Here is a 21,737-nt window from a genome sequence, read left to right on the forward strand (position 1 = left end):
ATAAGAAATGTTGGGTTTTATGTTCTTCCACAATTCATAGGGAGTCTTATTCAGAATTGGTCTCACAGAGATTCTGTTCTGAATGTAACATGCTGTATTTACTGCCTCTGCCCAAAAGTGCTTAGCCATGCCAGTTTCTTGGAGCATGGTTCTAGCCATCTCCTGAAGAGTTCTGTTCTTCCTCTCAACAACACCATTTTGTTGAGGAGTTCTGGGACAAGAGAAATCATGTGCAATTCCATAGGAATCAAACAGACTCTCAAACTTGTCATTCTCAAACTCTCCACCATGGTCACTTCTGACACGCACAATCCTACATGCCTTCTCGTTTTGCACTTGGGCAATGAAGGTAGAGAACACAGCATGAGACTCATCCTTGCGGGTTAGAAACTTTACCCATGTCCAGCGGCTATAGTCATCAACGATAACCATCCCATATCTCTTGCCACCTATAGACTCAGTTTTCACTGGTCCAAAAAGGTCGATATGCAGAAGTTCCAACGGCTTTGAGGTTGAGACAACATTCTTTGCCTTGAAAGGGACTTTTGTGAATTTGCCTTTCTGACATGCTTCACAAAGAGCGTCTGAAGCGAACTTCAGATTGGGTAAGCCCCTGACAAGGTTTAGCTTGCTCAGCTGAGAAATCTTTCTCATACTGGCATGCCCTAACCGTCTATGCCATACCCACTGCTCTTCATTAACAGACAGAAGGCACTTCACATTCTGAGCCTCCAACTCAGATAATCTGATCTTATAAATGTTGTTCTTCCTCTTGCTGTTAAACAGAACAGAGCCATCGATTTGACTTACAGCCCGGCAGGACTTTTGATTGAATATAACATCATAACCCTTGTCAGCTAATTGACTTATAGACAATAAGTTATGTGTTAAGCCGTCTACCAATAACACATTATCAATGCATGGACTACTATCTACACAAATAGTACCAGTACCAACAATTTTACCCTTTTCATTTCCTCCAAAGCCAACTTCGCCTCCAGGCTTAAGTTTCAGCTCTCGGAACATACGCCTTTCTCCCGTCATGTGACGCGAGCATCCACTGTCCAGATACCATGATTGGTGTTTCAGTGGAGCTATCAAGGATATCTGCAACATAGATAATCTTGTCCTTAGGTACCCACTTTCTGGGTCCTCTCTTGTTAGTTACCCCAGAGGTTCTGATCACCTTGGGTGTCTCAACATGATATTTTAAAGGAATATTTGCATGATATTTAGACATAGAGAAGGATCCCTTTTTAAGAGGGTTTTTAGCAACTTTAGCAGGTAAAGGATCAGGCAATATGGTACCAGAGGGAACAAAGCATTCATACAAGGATTTAGCTTTAGACACAGAGGGCTCATTTCTAATTGGTTTAGAATAGCCAATGCCATGCATTCCATTTCTGCTTACGCCATAGATCATTGAAGCCATTAAGCTTCTATCCACGCTTTTAGCTAGGAATCTTTGAAAAGACTTTTCATACTTAGACTCATTTCTACAATCAGAGGCATCACAAGCAACAATTTCTTCTAACTTAGCAATCTGGTTCTTAAGCACAGAGTTAGAATTGATCAAAGCATGATTATCATTTTTCAAATCAGAAATAATTTTCCCATGTCCAGAAGGAGTCTTGGAAACAGCAGATAAGTCCTTTTTCAGCTTCTTATGCTTAGACAATAAGGAGTTATACTTATCCATGATATCAGACAATGCATGTTTCAGTTTAGAGGTAGAGAAAGAAGCGAATACCTCATTTTCATCGTCTGAGTTAGGATCTCCTTCTGATTCTGAGTCAGAGTCAACAGCTCCCTTTGACTCTGCTTCCTTGTCTTTGACAATAGCCATGAGTCCTTGGACTTCACCATCAGAGTCAACATCCTCTGACTCTGATTCATCAAATGTCACCATCAGACTCTTCTTTGTCTTGAAGTGCTTCTTTGGCTTCTTGTCCTTCTTCAACTTTGGACAGTCACTTTTGTAGTGCCCTGATTCTTTGCACTCAAAGCATGTGACTTCCTTAAGTGAGGACTTCTTCTGACCTGAGGATTCAGACTTTCCTTTTGCCTTTCCAGAGCCTTTGTATTTGCTCTGCCTGTGCTTCCAGATGCGGTTGAGTCTCTTGGAGATCAGAGTCAGCTCATCTTCATCAGAATCTTCTGATGCTTCTTCAGATTCCTCTTCTTCAGCTTGAAGAGCTTTTGACTTCTCAGCCTTAGCCTTTTCAGATTTAGATTTCAAGGCTATGGACTTTTTCCTCAGATCTTGCATCTCTGAGCGCTTCAGCTCATGGCATTTCAAAATGCTGATGAGTTCTTCTAAACTCATATTCTCAACATCTCTCGTGAGCTCTATTGAAGTCACTAAAGGCATCCAACTTTCAGGAAGACACCTGATGACCCTTATGACATGATCTTTTGTTGTGTAGCTCTTGTTGAGAGGTCGTATGCCAGCTACAAGCAACTGAAATCTGGAGAACATTTCTTCAATGGACTCATTTGGCTCCATGATGAAGGATTCATACTTTTGGATCAAAGACAATGCCTTTGATTCTTTGACTTTCTTGTTTCCTTCATGAGACATCTTCAGAGATTCGAAAATGCCTTTCGCAAACTCACGATCTGTAATCTTCTGGTACTCTTCATAGGAAATAGCACTTAGAAGAATTGCTCTTGCTTTGTGATGTTGTGAGTACAGCTTCTTTTGATCTGCAGTCATCTCTGACCTTGGGATCTTCTTGCCATCTGCATCAACTGGACGCTCGTAGCCATCCACAATAATATCCCAGAGATCTGCATCGAAACCCAGAAAGAAACTTTCCAATCTATCTTTCCAATATTCGAACCTTTGACCGTCGAACATAGGAGGCTTTGCATTGTAACCATCTCTTTGAGTTTCACTGGTGGTGGCAGCCATTGTTTTTCACACCGGCCCGGATCACTGAACACTGTTAGGTGTGGTAATCAGAACTTGCGCTCTGATACCAATTGAAGGTATGAAAAACGGTAGAAAGGGGGGTTTGAATAACGTTTTCAAGATAAAGCTTCCACCTTAAAGATTTTGACAAATCTTTCGAGAACTTAAGTGCTAAAGATAAGAGATAGAAAAGCACACAAGGATTTTATCCTAGTTCACTTGATAAATCACTCAAGCTACTCCAGTCCACCCGTTAAGGTGATTTCTTCCTTCTTAGAATGAAGGCAATCCACTAATCAGGTAAGAGTTACAACTGCACTTGAAACCTACAAGTGACTAACAATTACACTGACTTAGCTCACACTAAGATTCACTCTCTTAGTCTTCTCTAGGATCCGATCAACCTTGATCTCCTAAAGGAACTAAACAAACTGTTTATCAAAGAATTGTTTACAAGAGATTTGCTTCTAAAAAGCTAATAGTAAACTCAATGAATTTCAGATGAAAGAAAGCTTAGAAGAATTTGAATTTGTCTTGTGTGTATGTGAATGCTTCTAGCCGCTTCTTTCAGTCTTCAGCCTCTTTATATACTCCAAGGATTAGGGTTGAGCGTTGCATGGAAAATGCTACCGTTGGAGGGCAGTTCTGGAAAATCCAGCTTCTGATGTGTCTGAGACTGTTAGGTAGGTCGTCAGGAAGGTACAGTTGCTTTTGTACTTGGATAGCGACTTGACCTTTAAACCTAGGAGACTTCTGATCAGGGGAATGCTTCATATTGGAACTTGTGAAGCCGGTTGATCAGAGTCAGAGGGAAAGCCCAGATCCTCTGACCATTGTTTCTTCTGATTCTGAACTCAGAGGGAAGTACATGGTCTTCAGAGTATCTTGCTTCTGGACATCAGAATTTCACTAATCAGCTTCTGGATCTTCAGAGTCTTCTACACCATCAGAATATCTGAGCCTTCAGTGTTTCTTGGTTATCAGACTTTCTGGATCTTCAGAACTTCTAGTGACTGAGTCCACATCAGAGTTTGTATAACTTCAGAACTTCTGAAGCTTTTCCACTGTTCATACTGAACATGGTGAATGCGAAAGCGTTGCTTGGGTCGCTCTTTATACACAGTGCTTCTGATTTGTGTGAGATTGAGTTGAGGTCAGAGCCTGTAAATAGCACCCTCAGAAAAACACGTTAGAGTACCACAATTGTTCATATCAAAAGGTTAACTTGTAATCATCAAAACATAGAGTTGTACTACTAGATCAAAACTTGATCTTACACTCGGTGGATTCCAAAATGGTCATAAGACCCGGATTTCCATATTTAGGACACTACGGTGGTCCTCAGTAGCAGACGGAATGGCAGACCTACGGGTTCACTGCTGATCTGACTACTTTTGTGTGGTGTAAGAGACGCCCGAGCGGAATGGTCCCACTATGGCCGGTGTTAGGGCTGACTCGTTGGTGTCCATCCTTCTTCCGGAATGCATTTTGTTAACCAGCATTGCATTTCATGCAACATACATCCTGACTTAGTTGCTGAGTGTGATTGGTACTTGTTTATCCTATTTGAGGCATGCTAATTGTTATTATGATCTTTTATATTCTTTGCGATACATGCAACCCTAGGATGTTATCCCTAAACTCTAAGCCAGAGAGGCTAATAATTATTATCCCATATATATATATCTGGCTTTAATATTTATAAAATTCTTTGGAGTTGACCTTCGCGTCTTCTGTGTGTGTTTGGGCGGACTACGCCTTTGTCAGATGTCCATGGCGGACCGGTTCACGATGGTTCACCCTTCGGGGGAAACTAGGTTGGAGAAGCTTGATCAGGAGGACTACGGTTCAGGGGTGGTCGACCCCGCTGGCCACCGAGCGACTTACTCGAGATGGGATTAGTGTAGGAGTAGAGTCTTAGCTCTGACCGTCATTGTTTCTTTGGGGACAGGGTAGTTTCCCGCCTATAGCTTTTTGTGTGGTTCCTCTACGGGGATCACAGAGAGTTGGTTGGGCTAGGAGGTCTTGTTTTAGGCCATCTGGGCTAACTCATTCTCATTTTGAGGGATAGTGTTGCGGACGCTTGACTTTTCTTTTGGTTTGTACTTTCGCCTACGGGCGTTACTCTCTTTTACTTTCCGTCACTGGAGGTTTACTCGTGACGTGGTTTACAACTTACAGTGGGGGCTGTAATTATATTGTATATTAGTTCTGTTATCTTTCGTTTTAGAGTTTCATCTCTTTCTGTCTTTAATTACATTATCGGAAAAAAATAATTTACGTTTTTCCGCTTAAGTATTTCTTTTTGGTTACTAAAGTGACGCCACCGAAATCGGGGTGTTACAGAACTACATATCATGAATGAGATTTTACTGATTATCTTTGTTCGCTCAAGCTATATTATTGAAGTTAGACTTTTAAAACTGGTGCTATCCTTTCTAATATGCTAAACGCCTAAACCAATGTTCTAATAATAAATTGATTTCCTTGGCTTCCCTGGAAACATTTGACATGAATTTATCCGTAGGTACAGAACGACAATGAGGTGCATACCTCTTTCTGACTACACTCTCTGATTCTCAGCTAGCTGAAGATGAAACATGATTGATGACTCAAGATCTTATCTTACTCTCATTTCAAGTAAGCCACAAAACATGTGAGACCAGTACTAGGTTTTTCTCAGTCCATTATATGTATATATTCACCAGATAAGAGATAGAGATGTGTGTTTGGTGTTGCACTACTGTGATGCATATGTATATATTCACCAGATAAGAGATAGAGATGTGTGTTTGGTGTTGCACTACTGTGATGCATATATAGTTTTACTGACTTAGTTCATCAATTCTACATCTATCTATCATCATTACGTATATTAAAAGTCACTTTTCGAAGGCAATATTAGATTTTATAATTAATCATTGTTCTACTATGGTTCAATTAATCAAACTTTAGTGTGATTGGAAGTCTTGCTTGCATGACTGTGTAATTATCACATTACGATTTAGTATCAGCATATGTTGATTTAGTATCAGCATATGTTTTTTATTTGGTTATTGTACTTTCAACAACAGTGCTACATAAAGCAAAGAGTTGTTTTAGCCGTTCAACAAATATAATGGGTCTAAAATTTCTAGAGGGGTTTTCTTCCATTCATCTTCTTTAGTAGCATGTGATTAGTTTCCCCTTACAAATAGATCTGATTGGTTATGGAAACCACTGGAAGTCCATAGCCAAAAAGTGGCTTCAATTCATTCTTTGGCTTTCATATCTGTCTGCAAATTTGATTGCTATCTTTGCACTATCATAGCTAGATTAATGTTGCACATATTGCTATTATGTTTGGTGGTCTTTAGTCTATCCTACTCTAACATGTCTATCAATCTCACTTCATGAGTTCTTGATTTTCTGTTACTTAGAATGCAGATACGGCTGGAAGCTGCTGATTTGGAAGCAAGTTTCATTTGAATTAGCATGAGTTCATATTAATTCATGTTAAAGTTTGACAACAATCAGGAATAGCACCTAGGATTGCTGCTGATTTGGAAGCAAGTTTCATTTGATTTTTTAATTAGAAATAAATATTTTAAAGATTTAAATTCAAAATGTGATACCTTCTTACTTTATGAAGTGTTTTTTTATGCCAGAGAACAGACTCTGGTTGCAGTGAAAACAAAATTTGCATATGATGTTAGGTACTGTGTGGAATTTGTGAGTGTGTTTGTGGATAATTTATAAGAAAAACGGTGGTGATAGTGAGGTAGAGAAATCTGAGAGAGATTTTCATGTAAATGGAGATTTTTCTTTCTTATGAGATTGGACTTTTAACCCTTATCCACACCATTCGAAATTTCCGTTACTATTATTTTCGACACTTATGTCACTGACAAATAATAATTAGGTTCTGATGTAATGTATATTCTTTGTAATGGAGAATTAAGTAGTTGTTTTTAAGAGTCTTTTATATATAATTCAGATGCAAACACTATGCACTCAGCTATCACTTGAGCACTAGAGGAAGTAAAGGGGGCATACTACGACTGCTTTACTATTCTGAATTTTTTTATCGCAGAAATGCTCCGGTAAGTACAACAAGCTCAAAAGCAGAATAGCATGATGAAACTACTAGATATTATTAATGAACCAAACCTTTCAGTTCCAAACTGTCAAGACCTTCGCTAGAAATTTGTTCTAAAGTACGTCTATTAGTACTACTATAAGAGCAAAGCAACATGCTTCTTATATTGGGAGATAGACAAATGCAGAGGTTGCCTTAGTAAGCTTTATCACCTGGATCAACAGAAAAAGCAACTGAAACTCGATCGATGAAAGTTGGAATGGCAAGGTTTACTCTTAAAGTCTTCGGCAAGAGGAGGATACAAGAGATCGACCTTGAAGCAAGCAAGGTATGGTGGGTGTCATCATCTTCATCGATATTACCCACCAGATAGACTTGAGAAAAGACTTTCAGGCATCCTAAGAGTAAGGAGAAGTTTTATCTAAATGTATTAGAAAGAGCCTAAAAGCTTTTATATATAGGAAGAATATTTTACATGAAAATACTTCTACATAAAAATAAATGTTAATAAGATTTCATCGGAATTTTTTTTTGTTACAAGAAAAACATAATATAATATAGTTTGATGTTAATTTTTTACTACATAATAATATAGTCCACTTTAATTTTTTTGTACAAATTATTAACAAGAAAGTACCTTCATTAAGTATTAATTAATGTATCAAATACAATAACAAATTTCGCGGTACATTCTTTTTTTTTCTAAGATTAAAATGTGTTCTGAATGCTTTATTGGTGATTCTTCATATCTATAATTTGTGTTATTGTCTTTAGGCTCATGAAGAATGTGAAACGACTTCATGTTGATATGAGTCAAACTTAGTTTATTTTATTGTGTAAAAAATGAACTCGCATAATCACGTACATAAAGAATCTTGGACTGGTCGAGCCCCTAGAGGGGCGATGCCCAGGGTTCAGCCCGCTCAAGGGCGAGAGCCTAGCATCAAGTTGGGCCTCGACCTAAGAGTCCCAATTGGCCCAATAGGTAGTGTCCAAGCTTTATAAATAGGAGGTAGTTACCAATTGTAAAGGATTTTTAGCTCATTTTGATCAAAGAACACATGAAATTCAGCACTCTCTCTCTCATTATCTTTCTCTCTCTAGCACATTCTTCCACTCTCTAGGTACTATCCCTCTCCCCAATGATCATTCCTAGAACATTTGGCGCCGTCTGTGGGGACCGATAAAATTTCTACTCCCATTCACGTGGATTGATTGTGCAAGAGGTTATCTCTGGTTACGATTAGGCGATTCTGCAGTTTTCCGATTCTGATTTTGAGACCGGCATTCGTTTTCCGATCAAGTTTGTGTCATTCCTGGTTTAGATGGAGACTCGACGCAGGAAGCAACATCATTCGCCGGTGCGGCAGCGAATCTCGCCGCCTCGGCGGCCTCAGCGAGTTGTCTTGGATTCTCCGGTGCGAACAACGGGAGTACAGGCTACGCGCACTTCTTTGCCGCCTTCTCCTCCTCCATCACCACCACCTCCTCTATCGCCTTCGCAGATCGGATCTCAGGAGCGCTCACCGGAGCATTCACCTACTCCGGAGCGACAACCGGCAGTGACGCAGGAGGAATGGCGCCATATGATGCGCAACATTGGCGACATCCAGCAGCGGAATGAGCATTTACAAGCTCAGTTGAATTTCTACCGTCACGAGCAGCAGGACGATGGAGGCAGAGAGGCGGATTCTGTAGCTGAGTTCCGTCCGTTCTCGGAGGACGTTGAGAATGTGGCGATTCCAGATAATATGAAAACGTTGGTTCTGGATTCTTACAGCGGGGATTCTGACCCGAAGGATCATCTTCTGTATTTCAACACGAAGATGGTGATAATTGCGGCATCAGATGCGGTGAAGTGCAGGATGTTTCCATCGACTTTCAAATCGACGGCGATGGCGTGGTTCACAATTTTGCCGTGCGGATCGATTTCGAATTTCAGAGACTTCTCATCCAAATTTCTAGTACAATTCTCAGCGAATAAGAATCAGCAGGTGACGATCAATGATTTGTACAACATTTGCCAGCGAGAAGGAGAGTCATTGAAGAAGTATATGGCCAGGTACAGTGCTGCATCGGTCAAGGTGGAGGATGAGGAGCCTCGAGCTTGTGCTCTAGCGTTCAAGAATGGTTTGTTACCGGGAAGGTTGAACAGCAAGTTGACACGAAAGCCTGCACGTTCAATGGAAGAGATGCGTGCTCGCGCTAGCACTTATATTCTTGATGAGGAGGACGACGCTTTCAAAAGAAAGCGCGCGAAACTGGAAAAAGGCGACACGTCACCCAGACGTGTGAAAAAAGATAAGTATGGCGAAGGCAAGGGGGATGGCAGATGGCAGAGAGAGGATAAAGGAAAGGCAATGGTTAAACCGTCCAGGGAACAGTTGTATCCACGGCGCGATGATTATGAACAGCGCCGGCCTTGGCAATCTAAGTCTCATCGCCAGCGGGAAGAGACTGACATGGTGATGAATACCAATCTAACGGATATGCTCCGCGAGGCGAGAGACGCACATTTAGTGGATGAGCCAGAAGCCCCAAAGTATCAACCACATGACGCCAATCCCAAGAAGTGGTGTGAATACCATCGGTCCATCGGGCATGACACGGATAACTGTTGGACTTTGCAGCGGGAGATTGACAAGTTGATTCGGGCGGGACACTTCAGGCGTGATGGGCGAGGAGACGAGCGTCAAGGCGATGGACGTCAGGACAATCGTTCCGGTGCTTGACAATATCGAGGAAATCGCCAAAGGGAGTGGCGCTACAATGGCGATCGCAATAAAGTGGATAGGCGAGAGGAGGAGCGAACAGACAATAGGGACGAGAAGAAGCACGAATCAGCGGCTATCGCCACAAGAGGGGCTGATGACACGTTCTCCCAACACTCAGGACCGCCCGTAGGGACCATAAACACCATCGCCGGAGGATTTGGCGGTGGAGGCGACACACACGCGGCGCGGAAACGTCATATTCGTGCAATTAATTCAGTTCAGGAAGTTGCTTTCGGATTCGTGCACCCTGACATAACAATCTCGATGGCAGACTTTGAGGGGATAAAACCTCACAAGGATGACCCAATAATGGTGCAATTAAGGTTGAATAGTTTCAATGTTAGAAGGGTACTCCTGGACCAGGGAAGTTCAGCTGATCTTATCTATGGCGACGCATTTGACAAGTTGGGACTGACTGACGATGATCTGACTCCATATTCGGGAACATTGGTGGGCTTTACAGGAGAGCAAGTAATGGTGCGCGGATACATTGATCTTGACACAATATTTGGGGAAGATGAGTGTGCAAGGGTCTTGAAAGTAAGGTATCTGGTTCTCCAGGTGGTGGCATCTTATAATGTCATCATTGGGCGAAATACATTGAATCGCCTCTGTGCTGTAATTTCGACAGCCCACTTGGCGGTCAAGTATCCACTAAGCAATGGCGGGGTTGGCAAGCTGAAGGTTGACCAGAAGATGGCTAGGGAATGTTATAACAATTGCCTCAACCTGTATGGCAAGAAGATTGCGTTGGTCGGACACAAATGTTATGAAATTGAAACTCCGGATGAAAATCTTGACCCGCGTGGCGAGGGGCGAGTGAACAGGCCCACGCCAATTGAGGAAACAAAGGCGCTAAAGTTTGGCGATCGCACTTTGAAGATTGGGACCAGATTGACGAACGAGCAGGAGACGCGCCTGACAAAGTTGCTAGGCGAAAACTTAGATTTGTTTGCTTGGAGCTGCAAGGATATGCCTGGAATTGATCCAAACTTCATCTGCCATCGGTTAGCATTGAATCCAAGTGTAAAGCCAGTTTCACAACTCAGGCGGCGCTTAGCTGGAGACAAGGGAAACGCGGCTCAGCAGGAAGTAGACAAGTTGCTGGCGGCGGAATTCATCAGGGAGGTGAAGTATCCGACGTGGTTGGCGAACGTCGTGATGGTGAAAAAGGCGAAAGGAAAATGGCGAATGTGCGTGGATTACACAGATTTAAACAAGGCGTGCCCAAAGGATTCTTATCCCCTTCCCAGCATTGATAGTCTCGTTGATGGTGCCTCGGGCAACGAACTGCTTAGCTTGATGGATGCTTACTCTGGTTATCAACAAATCCGCATGCACCCGGCAGACGAGGACAAAACAGCTTTCATGACCGCCAGAGTCAATTATTGCTATCGCACCATGCCGTTTGGATTAAAGAATGCTGGGGCGACCTACCAAAGATTGATGGATAGGGTTTTTGCTGGGCAGGTTGGGAAAAACATGGAAGTTTATGTTGATGATATGATCGTCAAATCAGCGCGTGGCTTGGACCACCATCAAGATCTGGAAGAAGCATTTGGCGAGATAAGGAAGCACAATATGCGCCTCAACCCGGAGAAATGTTCTTTTGGTATTCAGGGCGGTAAGTTTTTAGGCTTCATGATCACATCCAGAGGAATAGAGATAAACCCAGACAAATGCAAGGCGATTCAGCAGATGAAAAGCCCCTCTAATGTGAAAGAGGTCCAACGCTTAACAGGGCGAATAGCAGCTTTATCTCGATTTCTTCCTAAGTCTGGTGATAGATCCTTCCCTTTTTTCAAGTGCCTTCGGAAAAATGCTGCATTTGAGTGGACGGCGGAGTGTGAAGAAGCTTTTGTTCACCTCAAGGAACTCTTGTCATCACCGCCAATCTTGTCAAAGCCAATGCTGGGGCACCCGCTGCACTTGTATTTTGCTGTGAGTGATAGTGCTATGAGTTCTGTGATACTGCAGGAAATGGATGGCGAGCAGCGAATTGTTTATTTTGTTAGCCACACACTCCAGGGCGCAGAGATCAGATACCAGAAAATTGAGAAAGCGGCACTGGCGTTCCTTGTCACCGCCCGGCGGTTGAGACCTTATTTCTAGAGCTTTCCAGTGAGGGTGCGGACGGATTTGACTCTGAGACAAGTGTTACAAAAGCCGGATTTGTCAGGTAGATTGGTCGCCTAGTCGGTTGAATTATCTGAATATGGGTTACAATACGATAAGCGAGGCAAAGTTGGCGCACAGTCACTGGCTGACTTTGTGGTGGAGCTGACCCCAGACCTGGTTGAAAGAGTGGACACCCAGTGGACTCTCTTTGTAGATGGATCCTCCAATAGCAGTGGCAATGGCGCGGGAGTAACGTTGGAAGGACCAGGGGATCTAGTATTGGAGCAATCACTGAAATTTGAGTTCAAGGCGACAAACAATCAGGCAGAATATGAAGCTCTCATCGCCGGATTGAAGTTGGCGCTTGAAGTGAAAATCGGAAGGTTGTTGATAAGAACGGACTCGCAGTTGGTAGAGAGTCAAGTGAAGGGAACTTTCCAGGTCAAGGATCCCAATCTGATCAAATACCTTGAGCGAGTGCGATATTTGATGACACTTTTTCAAGAAGTTGTGGTAGAATATGTTCCTCGAGCAAAAAATCAGCGGGCGGACGCGTTGGCCAAATTGGCGAGCACACGGAAGCCCGGCAATAACAAAAGTGTGATTCAGGAAACGCTAGCGTGTCCCAGCATTGAAGGCGAGCTCATAGCATGTGTGAACAGAGGGGCGACGTCGATGGGACCCATACTATCTATCTTGGCGGGGGACCCGGCGGAAGTGGAGCAGTGCACGAAGGAGCAACGGCGAGAGGCGAGCCACTATACTCTCATTGACGGACATTTGTATCGCCGTGGTTTTTCGACGCCGCTGTTAAAATGTGTGCCACCAGAGAAATATGAGGTGATAATGTCTGAGGTGCATGAAGGAGTATGTGCAAGCCACATCGGGGGAAGGTCTTTGGCCTGCAAGGTGTTAAGGGCGGGGTTCTACTGGCCCACCCTCAGAAAGGATTGTATGGACTTTGTGAAGCGGTGTAAAAAATGTCAAGTGTTCGCGGATTTGTCCAAGGCACCGCCAAGGGAACTGGTAACAATGAGCGCCCCATGGCCTTTCGCCATGTGGGGTGTGGATTTGGTAGGGCCATTTCCGACCGCCAGGTCGCAGATGAAGTTTATATTAGTGGCGGTGGACTACTTTACTAAATAGATTGAAGCTGAACCCCTAGCCAAAATAACCTCTGCAAAAATAGTTAACTTTTACTGGAAGCGTATTGTTTGCAGGTTCGGGATCCCAAAGGCGATCGTATCCGACAACGGGACCCAGTTTTCAAGCAACCAAACAAGGGAATTTTGCAAGGAAATGGGCATACAGATGAGGTTCGCCTCTGTGGAGCATCCGCAAACGAACGGACAAGTAGAATCTGCAAACAGGGTGATTCTACGCGGATTAAGGCGACGGCTTGAGGAAGCTAAGGGGGCCTGGCTGGATGAACTCCCTGTGGTACTATGGTCATACAACACCACTGAGTAATCTACTACAAGAGAAACTCCCTTTAGAATGACCTATGGGGTAGATGCTATGTTGCCGGTGGAGATTGACAATTTCACATGGCGGACCCAGCCGGATTTTGAAGGGGAGAATCAAGCCAATATGGCGATGGAGCTGGATCTTTTGTCTGAAATGCGTGACGAGGCGCACATTCGAGAGACGGCGATGAAGCAGCGCGTGGCCGCCAAATACAATACCAGGGTTCGCCCCTGGGATATGCAAGTTGGTGATCTGGTCCTCAAGTGGCGATCAGGAACCTCAGGAAACAAGCTGACTCCGAACTGGGAGGGTCCCTACCGCATTGTCAAAGTCTTTGGTACAGGGGCCTATCACTTGGAAGAGCTTGATGGAAGGCGACTACCCAGGTCATTCAACGGTTTGAGCCTGCGCTACTATTACAGTTGATCGTGGGCGAGGAAGCTGGAAAGGCGAGAAGCTCCAAAGAAGAACTTTTGATGAATGAAATGAATTCTCCAAAGTTAGATATATTCAATTTTTCTAAAAATATCTCCAAACTCTCCAATGTACTGCCATGACAAAAGCGTGCTCTTTTTCTCCGAAAGGAGTTTTTTAACGAGGCGCTCCATCAATAAAATGAAAATTCATGAAATTCATGTCCAAAAATTCCAGGGATTCCCTGACGATCGGAATTGCCGATCGATATAAAGAATTACGGCGATCACTAGGTGGGACAAGCTTGGTCCCCAAAGGGGCTTGCTGGAACCCTGAAGGTGGCGGCGATTCCACAAATGGCCGTTGACGCCTGGGAATCTCCCCCCAGAAAGTCTGACGTGATCGCCGGTCTCGTACACGATGTGCTGGGTAAGTCTCGCCAGAATACGACGAGCGCCATTAACTAGGCAAAAGTCTTGGGACCCCCAAATGGCCATTGGGACCCAAGCATTGTAAGCCCCGAGCGGGCAAAGCTCCGGGTGAAGCCCTCAAGAATGGAGGCCATTTATCCCTTTGTGGAAAATGTTTAAAGTCTTGACGGAGGAATGCCAAGCAATAAGCCCTAGTTAAAATTAATGCACGAAATCGTTAGGCTTAATTCAATTACATGACGCGTAAAAAATAGCGCAGGATATAAGGTCGGCGAACGAATAAGGTGGAAGGCGAGTGCTTGGTCACTCAGGATGTTGAGTATTTTATTACTCCGGTGCGTCTGGGCGTTTAACTGTGAAATTCGTTCTTAAATTTTAACAATAAGAATGTGGCGATGTGCGAAGGGGGCGACAAAAAGATTTACGGCGACAGCAAACATTCAAAATTTACAAAATATTCAAAGGAGATATAAAAGCAATGGCGAAAAGGTTACTTATATACAGAAATAACAGGAAAGGGCATTACAGAGGGCTGTAAAGGCTAGGTAAGAATTAAAGTTACACTATTCGTTATTTCTTTCTTCTTCTCCTGTTTCTTCTTCCTCCTCTTCAGTTGCGGTCCAAAGGTGTTGGTCAATCAAAGGAGGATCATCAGGACCAACCAGTCCTTCAGCGGTGATTTCTTTCATTAATCCCATGGCGCTAAAATCAAAATTTGGGAACAAGTGTTGAGCCTGGTCCTTGGCGAGGTAAAAGCCGCGCTCGCGATTGTCATAGGCAATGTCAGCGGCTTGTTCCCTCGCCTCAGTGGCTTTGGCTTTCTCCACCGCCAGCTCGCCCTCTAGCTCTTTGATTCTCGCAAGATGAGAAGTAATCTCAGCATCTTTCGCGGCGAGGGCTGCCCCATGAGCCTCGTCAGCCTTCTTGATCTCTTCAGAAGTAGCTCGCATCGCCGCCTCCAGGTCTGCCTTCGCCGAAGCCAAAGACTCAGCACACTTCTTCTCCTGCTCCGCCAACGCTTTCTTCGCTGACTCCAGTTCAGCGCCCAGTATTTCAAGCTCTGACTCCTTGGTACCCAGCGCCTCGCCTTTGGCGACCAGATCCTTCTCTATTTGATCCTTTTGCTTTTTGCAAGCTTGGAGACTTGCATCGAGGTCGTCTGCCTCCTCCTTCATCAGCTTCAGATGATCTTCCAGCTCGCCGATCTTGATCCCCGCCGCGCCAATCAACTTGTCGGCCTGAACCTTTTCCTTTCCCGCTTGCTCCAACAGTTTGTCGAAGCGCTTTTTCCAAGCAACAACGGCTTCTTGGTGCTGGGCACTCTCAGCCTTCAACCGTTCAGTCTCAGCAGCGACGGCGTTGAAATTGTCAAACGCGTGGGCAAAGATACACCCAGCGCGTAGAAGACAAGCAAGGGTCTCCTCCTTGGTCTCATTAATGCCCTGGCTCAAAACTTCTTTTTCTATGGCTTCGCGGTTGAGGCCGGTAAGCAAGAATTCTGAAGGTTCAATGGCATTGGGAAGCATATTGTAGTAGCTAGAGGAGCCGCCCTTGTTGCCAGGAGCTTGCTCGATCCAGGCTGCTTCGAAGGTAGGGACAGCATCAGAAGTGGGTCTCTCTTCTTGATGAGGCGGGGGAGACATGGAACGCCCTTCATTTGTTGGAGGCGGGCTAGGAGGTGTGACTTGGCGAGGGGGAGACTTGGGGGTTTCTTTTTCTTTTTCTCTTTCTTTCTCCCCGGCGGAAGCGTTGGCAAATGCGGCAGCGGTTGTGGCGTTGGTGGCGGCAAGCTTCTCAGTGGCTGAGGGTTGAGCAATGTTGGTGGTTGTGTCAGCGGTTGATGGCTGGTCAGCAGTTGCGGTTGTGGCGCCTATAGTAGTGGATTTAGAGGCGGCAATGGTGGCTGAACCAGCGGGAGCGGGATTGGGAGCTGTGACAGTGGCAGACTCGGTGGCCGTGGCGGCGGAAGCTTTGGCGGTAGAAAGTTGGCACGTCCCGGCAGCATTCTTGCCCTTAGACGCAGCTGCAGCGGTGGGTTGAGCGCCGGGGTTGGAGACTTTGACTAATCTCCTCCTTTTAGGGGCTTGAGCGCCCTCAGTTTGGCTCTCGGCACCGCCCCGTTTTTTCCCATCGCCCTCAGCGTTGAACTTTGGAGAGAAACGGGCCATTTTCCTCTCGTGGGCTTTCAGGAGCTCGACGTTGGTGAAGTTCATATCTTCTGCAACAATAAATAAAAAAAAAAGAGTCAGTGGCAACATCCCTGGTAAGAAAGAAAATGATGATGAAAAAATGAAAGAGAAATGGCGATGATGAAAATAAACTATAAGTGACCTAAGTATTTGGGTGTCCTTGAGAGGCGAGCGCCCTCAAGGACTGTTGCGCAGTCAAGAATAGGAAGTGGGGCGAGGAGATTCAAAAAAGCCTTGTCGTTGACAGACAAAGATTCTTCCGAAGGGTCAGTAATCCCATTGGGTTTCTCTGTCCAGTAGAGGGGAAAAAGGGCAGTCCCGTCCCTAAGGGTAAAGGCCTCGGGATAGACGGGGTGAACCGCCACGCGGAAGTATCTCCAGGCGAAGGAGGATTTTGCATTACTCTTGTAGGGGTTCAAGCACTTACGGCCGGCTCGGGCCTTTAGAGAGATCCATCCTCTATTTTTTATAGACTTGGAGTCAACATCGTAAAGATAGAAGAAGCTGGTGGGAGATGGGGCGGTGCCAACAGCGGCGCACAAAATCTCGAAGCACCGGATAAAGGCCCAGGCGTTGGGGTGGAGTTGACAAGGAGCCGCGTTGATATCGCGGAGAATGGTTTGAACGAAGGGCGAAAAGGGAAGCCTGATTCCAAGCTCGCCAAAAATATACTCATAAACAAAGAAAAAATGGGATCTCTTCACATCGCCGTCGATCCTATGAAGCCAGGGGCGGTCCTCAGCACTGCAGGGCCAAATCCTGAGTTTGTCGTTTATTTCATCGTCGTCGGACAAACCGCCAAGGTTACTCACGAATTCCACGATAAGCTCGCTATCCTAGAAAACGGAGGGTTGGTCTATGGCTTCATGGGAGGGTGCTCTCTGGACTAGAAGGGGCAGGGTCGCGAAAGTTCTCAATCGGTAATGGGGAATTTCCGGGACCTCTAGAGGGAGGCCGCCGGCTGCGGTAGAGTCGGGGTTACTCTCGAAAGAAGAAGAGGTGTGGTTAGGGGAGTTAGGGTTTGAAGCCATCTTTGACAATTAAATGAGGAAAAGGAAAAGATAAGTAGAGATAAGATGCAGAGATAAGGGTACGAGGACTCACCGGGTAAGGACGTGAAGAGTGGGTAGCGGAAAGGGTGAAAGGCGACGGCACCAGAGCGGAAGTCGGAAGAGGGAGCTTGGTAAGCAATAAGAGAAGTAAAGAGAGGTTTCGGAAAGGGATGATTGTAGGGAAGAAGGGTTTTTATAGGCAAAGGGAGGGAGCTGGAAGGGTGACGCGTGGTGGATACGTGTGGAAGGTTGAAAGTCATTATGGCTTTTGGGAAGTGGGACGCGTGTGATGGGGAGTTACTGCGCATGATTGGACAGTTATGAGGAGTGAGGTGACGGTTGCGGAGAAAGGGGAAAACTGACGCAACTGACATATCACGTGGGGCAGTTAGAGATTTGGAAGGTTTTTTGAAAAAAAGGGGAAAGCGCGAAAGGCCTCGCCACCATGAAGACCAAACGCCATCGCCCAACAAGCGATGTCGCCAATGAAGTTTAGCCGCCTGCCAAGGGCATCGCCAGTCAACACTTGGATGGTCGGTACATGATTAACGCCTGCCACCTAGCCCGCCGACGAAAGTCGCTCGCCTACTCCAACTAATTGTCAGTACAAAGCGATCGTTCCCGCCGCCTGTGGACTTGTGGACTTGCCGGTTTGGGTTGCTCGCCAAGACCAGTGGACTGGGCAACTAAAGATGTTTGTTTCCTTTCGCTTACGCCATGTCGGCGACGTAGTTTTCTTCTTTTTTCCTCAAGCCATGTTGGCAGCTTAGATTCCAACACACCATAGGATGCACGTAAGAACATTTAAAAGACACACTTAGCTCTCATACTTCGAGCTCGGTGTCTTGTGGACTAGTGAACTGGGCGAGCCCCTAGAGGGGCGATGCCCAGGGTTCAGCCCGCTCAAGGGCGAGAGCCTAGCCTCAAGTTGAGGCCCAATTGGCCCAATAGGTAGTGCCCAAGCTCTATAAATAGGAGGTAGTTACCAATTGTAAATGATTTTTAGCTCATTTTGATCAAAAAACACATGAAATTTAGCACTCTCTCTCTCATTATCTTTCTCTCTCTAGCACATTCTTCCACTCTCTAGGTACTATCCCTCTCCCCAATGATCATTCCTAGAACAAATCTTTTCTCTTTTTTTTCATTGTAGATTAAATCAGTTATTGTTTATTAGCCATCATTAAACCACATCCCCTAATATGTTTTGCATAATTTGAGATTTGGTTAACCAATTTTTTTATTAGTTATTCAATTGTACGAAGTTCAATCTATGCAACAAGGGTTTTAATTTAAGACTTTTTGTCCACTTTGCTCATCATTTCATACTCTTCTATTTCATCAGTTGTTTATTATATTTTTAATGATCAAGGTATTAATTGACCCATCAAATATAATAGATGTATTCCCCGTGTAACGCGCGGGTAAAAAATACTAGTTAAGAGGTATTATAATAAGATAAACAAAAACCATACATACACCATAATATCTCATAAACACAATTCTAAAGATTTTCTTTACAGAGTACAAAAATTAAGGGCTTTTATATATTACCGTACATTTTGACTAATTTCAATTAAAAACATTTTTTTCTATTTATAGTTATAACTTATAAGCATATAATAAAATAGTATTTTAATTCGAAAGGAAAAATATCAATACTTATTATTCAAGGAAATGAAAGAATAGTAATTGTATTCTATGGAATATATAGAATTATTGCTTTTTGTATTACCCATAAATTATTAACGTTTGGATATTGGAAATTGCTAATAATTATTTATATTTTCTTAATATATTAATAAATACAATTAACAAGATATAATAACATTTTTAATTATTTAATTATTTAATATCTTAACAAGGTATTTTATTAGAGAATATTAATTATTTTAATAATTATTTTTGCCATTGTCTATTTGTAGTTAAAAATATAATAAAATAATTAATATTTTAGCATTGTAAATTTTATAGGAAAGATATCAAGACTTAATAAAAAGTATTTTAATATTATAGAATTATATATGGAATGTTGTATTTCCCATAAATTATTAAAATTGAAAATGATTAAAAATTAATTATAATTTATATCTTTCTTAATATATTAATAAATTATTTAGATATTAGAAGGGAATGAACATTTAAGGAAGGGATAGTACCTAGAGAGTGGAAGAATGTGCTAAAGAGAGAATGAGAATGCTGAATTTCATGTGTTATTCCATAAAGTGAGCCAAAAAGTCCCCTACAATTGGTAACTACCTCCTATTTATAGAGTATGGGCACTGCCTATTGGGCCTTCAAGGCTGAGGCCCAACTTGAGGCCAGGCCCCCGCCTCGGGGCGGGCTGCACGCTGGGCGTTGCCCCTCTAGGGGCTCGCCCAGTCCACTAGTCCACAAGACACCGAGCTCGAAGTATGAGAGCTAAGTGTGTCTTTTAAATGCCTTTACATGTATCCTATAGTATACTGGGATCTAAGCTGCCAACATGGCTTGAGAAAAAAGAAGTAAACTACGTCGCCAACATGGCGTAAGCAAAAGGAAACAAGCATTTTTGGTCTCGGCGAGCAACTCAAACCGGCAAGTCCACAAGTCCACAAGCGGCGAGAACGATCGCCCCGTACCGGCGAGAAAGGTGGAAGGCTTTGACCACGCACTGATCACCCAAGTGTTGACTGGCAGTGTCCCTGGCGAGCGATTAAACTTCAATGCTGGTATCACTTGTCAGGCGATGGTGTTTGGCTTTTACAGTGGCGAGGCCTTTCACGCTTTCTCTTATTTCAAAAACCTTTTCAAATCCCTAACTGCCCCACGTGATGTGTCAGTTACATCAGTTTCCCTCTTTCTCCGGAACCGTCATTTCACTTTTCATAACTGTCCCATCGTGCGCAGTAACTCCCATCACACGCGCTCCACTTCCCCAAAAACCATCATGACTTCCAACCTTCCACACGCGTCCACCACGCGTCACCCTTCCAGCTTCCCCCCTTTGCCTATAAAAACCCTTTTTCCCTACAATCATCCTCTTCCGAGACCCCTTTTTACTACCCTCATTGCTTACCAAGCTCCTTCTTCCAACTTCCGCTCTGGTGCCATCGCTTATCACCCTTTCCGCTACCCACTCTTCACATCCTTCTCCGGTGAGTTCTACTTCCCCTATCTCTGCATCATATATCTACTCATTATTTTTTCCTTTTTCCCATTTCACTGCCTAAAATGGCTTCAAACCCTAACTCCCCTAATCACCCCTCTTCCTCTTCTGGGAGCAACCCTGACTCCACCGCAGCCGACGGCCTCCGTTTAGAGGTCCCGGAGATTCCCCCTACCGGCTAAAAACCTTCGCCACTCTGCCCCTTCCAGTCCAAAAAGCCCCCGCCCCCGAAGCTATAGATCAACCTTCCATTTTCCAGGATAGTGATCTCATCGTGGAATTCGTGAGCACCCTAGGCGGTTTGTCTGACGATGATGATTTTAACGCCAAACTTAGGATCTGGACCTGCAGTTCTGAGGATCGCCCCTGGCTTCATAAGCTCAACGGCGACGTAAAGAGATCCCACTTTTTCTTTGCGTACGAATACATGTTTGGCGAGCTTGGAGTCAGGCTTCCTTTTTCACCCTTTGTCCAAACCGTCCTCCGCGACATCAATGCGGCTCCCTGTCAACTTCACCCCAACGCCTGGGCCTTCATTCGGTGCTTTGAAATTTTATGCGCCGCGGTTGGCATCGCCCCATCTCCTACCATCTTCTTCTACCTCTACGATGTCGACTCCAAGTCCATCAAAAATAGAGGATAGATCTCCTTAAAGGCCCGAGCCGGCCGGAAGTGCTTGAATCCCTATAAAAGCAACACGAAGTCCTCTTTTGCCCGGAGGTACTTTCGTGTGGCGGTTCACCCTGCCTATCTAGAGGCCTTCACCCTTAGGGACGGGACTGCCCTTTTTCCTCTTTACTGGACGGAGAAGCCCAATGGGATTACCGATCCTTCAGAGGAATCTTTGTCCGCCAACAACAAAGCCTTTCTGAATCTCCTTGCTCCGCTTCCCATTCTTGACTGCTCAACAGTCCTTGAGGGTGCTCGCCTCTCAAGGACACCCAAATATCTATGTCACTTATAGTTTACTTTTATCATCTCCATTTTCTTTCCTACCTCGTATGTTGCTATTAGGGGTGTTCGCGGATTGGATTGGATCGATTTTGAGGAGAAAAATCATCTGATCCGATCTCATCGGTTTTATGATTTTGTCATCCAATGGATTTTTTACTAAATTCAAATCCGAACCAATCCGATCCAATCTATAGCGGT

The 21,737-nt window shown here is 44.3% G+C and overlaps 1 protein-coding gene across 1 annotated transcript in view; it reads right to left on the reverse strand.

Moving 5' to 3' along the window:
• The window catches only part of LOC130725558 (uncharacterized), a 52,295-nt gene extending 35,931 nt beyond the window's left edge, over positions 1-16,364 (reverse strand). Inside the window, exons 1-2 of the mRNA XM_057576775.1 lie at positions 15,957-16,364; positions 15,000-15,638 (exon numbers count right to left, since the gene is read on the reverse strand). Of these exons, the coding sequence (XP_057432758.1) occupies positions 15,000-15,638; positions 15,957-16,364 (1,047 nt within the window). The remainder of the gene's footprint in view (positions 1-14,999; positions 15,639-15,956) is intronic.
• Between the last annotated feature and the right edge of the window lie 5,373 nt (positions 16,365-21,737).

Source organism: Lotus japonicus, chromosome 6 (genome assembly GCF_012489685.1).
Source record: "Lotus japonicus ecotype B-129 chromosome 6, LjGifu_v1.2".
In the NCBI taxonomy this organism is placed as follows: Eukaryota; Viridiplantae; Streptophyta; class Magnoliopsida; order Fabales; family Fabaceae; genus Lotus; species Lotus japonicus.